Source organism: Eubalaena glacialis, unplaced genomic scaffold, assembly GCF_028564815.1.
Source record: "Eubalaena glacialis isolate mEubGla1 unplaced genomic scaffold, mEubGla1.1.hap2.+ XY scaffold_571, whole genome shotgun sequence".
Lineage (NCBI taxonomy): Eukaryota > Metazoa > Chordata > Mammalia > Artiodactyla > Balaenidae > Eubalaena > Eubalaena glacialis.
Genome location: NW_026871466.1, coordinates 127,519 through 129,468, shown reverse-complemented (window position 1 = coordinate 129,468; position 1,950 = coordinate 127,519). Strand labels below are relative to the sequence as shown.

At 42.3% G+C, this 1,950-nt stretch overlaps 1 protein-coding gene across 1 annotated transcript; it reads left to right on the top strand.

Annotated features, from left to right (window-relative positions):
- Positions 1-656: 656 nt before the first annotated feature.
- Positions 657-1,286, top strand: LOC133083699 (sex-determining region Y protein). Its single transcript, XM_061179794.1, has one exon. The coding sequence runs from the start codon at positions 672-674 to the stop codon at positions 1,284-1,286; it is 615 nt and encodes a 204-aa protein (XP_061035777.1). The 5' UTR covers positions 657-671.
- Positions 1,287-1,950: the final 664 nt, after the last annotated feature.

The following is a 1,950-nucleotide window of genomic DNA, read 5'->3' as shown; positions in this document are numbered from 1 at the left end:
TTTATATTTAATTTAATTGTTTCTAAGATTGCCTATCAAATAGGTGTTAGTATATATTAGCATTCCGATCATCGTCAGCATAGATAATAGAATTCCGAGTTACTTGCCACTGGAATACTGATATAGAATTTTCAATTGTACTTTAGGTAGAAGTGAAGAAACAAGGTTGATGATTAGCATGAATTCAGTATCCTGTGTGTTCTAATGGCTAACAGGTTCAGGTTGTCTTTAAGCTTTGTGTTTAAGATAATATTCACTTACATTCATAACGATAAACAATTCGTTAGTATCTCTGCTGCACCTTCAGCCTTTGAATTAAGGGGATAATAAAATAGCTTTGTAATGACAAAGTTTGTATTTTAAAGCAGGTGTTAGCACCTTCAGCGGTTTTAGATTAGATGTAAACAAAGCAGAAAGCAGAGCGTTTCAATCGTATTAAGTAGTTTCCCTTGAGAATAGGTAGGTTGGTTGGGCGGGCTTTAGCTGAGGGCCGGGGGCGGTATTGAGGGGAGGTGTTGGGGGCGGAGAAGTACATATTTCACTGCAAAAGCTATAGTCAGTCAGTCCCTGGCAGAAAGAACCCTTGAATAGCAAGATAATTTTCGTAACGCTTACACCTTACAATTTTGCTTCCTCGCCCTTTTTAAACGGTGCAGTCATACGCTTCTGCCATGTTCAGAATTGTGAACGGTGAGGATTACAGCCCAGCGGTACAGCAACGAAATAGCCTCGACTTTGGGAAAGCCCCTTCCCTACTGTGGACGGACAATGGTGGCTCAAATGATCGGTGTGAAACTGGAGGAAATGGTAGAGAAAGCGGCCAGGACCGCGTCAAGCGACCCATGAACGCTTTCATTGTGTGGTCTCGTGATCAAAGGCGAAAGGTGGCTCTAGAGAATCCGCAAATGCAAAACTCAGAGATCAGTAAGCGCCTGGGATACGACTGGAAAATGCTTACAGAAGCCGAAAAGCAGCCATTCTTCGAGGAGGCACAGAGACTACGAGCCATGCACCGAAACAAATACCCGGGCTATAAATATCGACCTCGTCGGAAGGCCAAGAGGCCACAGAAATTGCTTCCTGCAGACTCTTCAGTACTGTGCAGCCGAATGCACATAGAGGAGACGTTGTACCCCTTCACATACAAGGACGGTTGCGCCAAGGCCACACGTTCACGAATGGAAAGTCGGTTAAGCCACTCACAGCCCACGAACATAACCAGCTCACTCCTGCCACAGGAGCATCGCAGCAGCTGGACAAGCCTGAGCCACGATAGGGTAACCTAGGCTACGCAGACCTGCAGACGTCCCCTTTTACTATAGTTCAGAGCCCGGACTTTCTCACGTTTATTTTCGATGCTGATTTCCTTACTCTCGCTGTCAAAGGCCCTATTCATCTCAGTTTTACTATTATTTCACCTGTGACTTAATTTCAAAATAAGCCACAAAAACGTGTTTAACATGTAAAGAATTAGGACATTACAATATGACTGAACCTTTGTTTATGACTGCTTGACAGAATACTAACTAGTAAGAAAGTATCTTAACAACACTGAAACTTCTTGAGTTCAAAGGCCATCTGTTTTTCCTATTAGTGGAAATATTTTTATATCTAACTTTAGTTGTTCCCGAGATTGGCCATGAGATAGGCGTTCATATATGTTAGTAGTCGGTAATCGTCAGCATAGACAATAGAATTCTCACTCTTTATGTTAAATACTGTAACTCAAAACTGTAGAGAAACACTCACGGATTTATGGTATAGGGAAAAAATGTCACACTTCGATGGAAATCTTCCTAACTCCTAACCCACTCCCTTGTAGACGGCCTGTTGCTTGGTCTTTTCAGCTACTTTGCAGGTCTTCGTAAACTGCAGATAATTAGTGAATACATATGTACATTCTATCTTCTTTGACAGTTTATATTGGGTCCTCTTCCCGTTGTGGAAAAA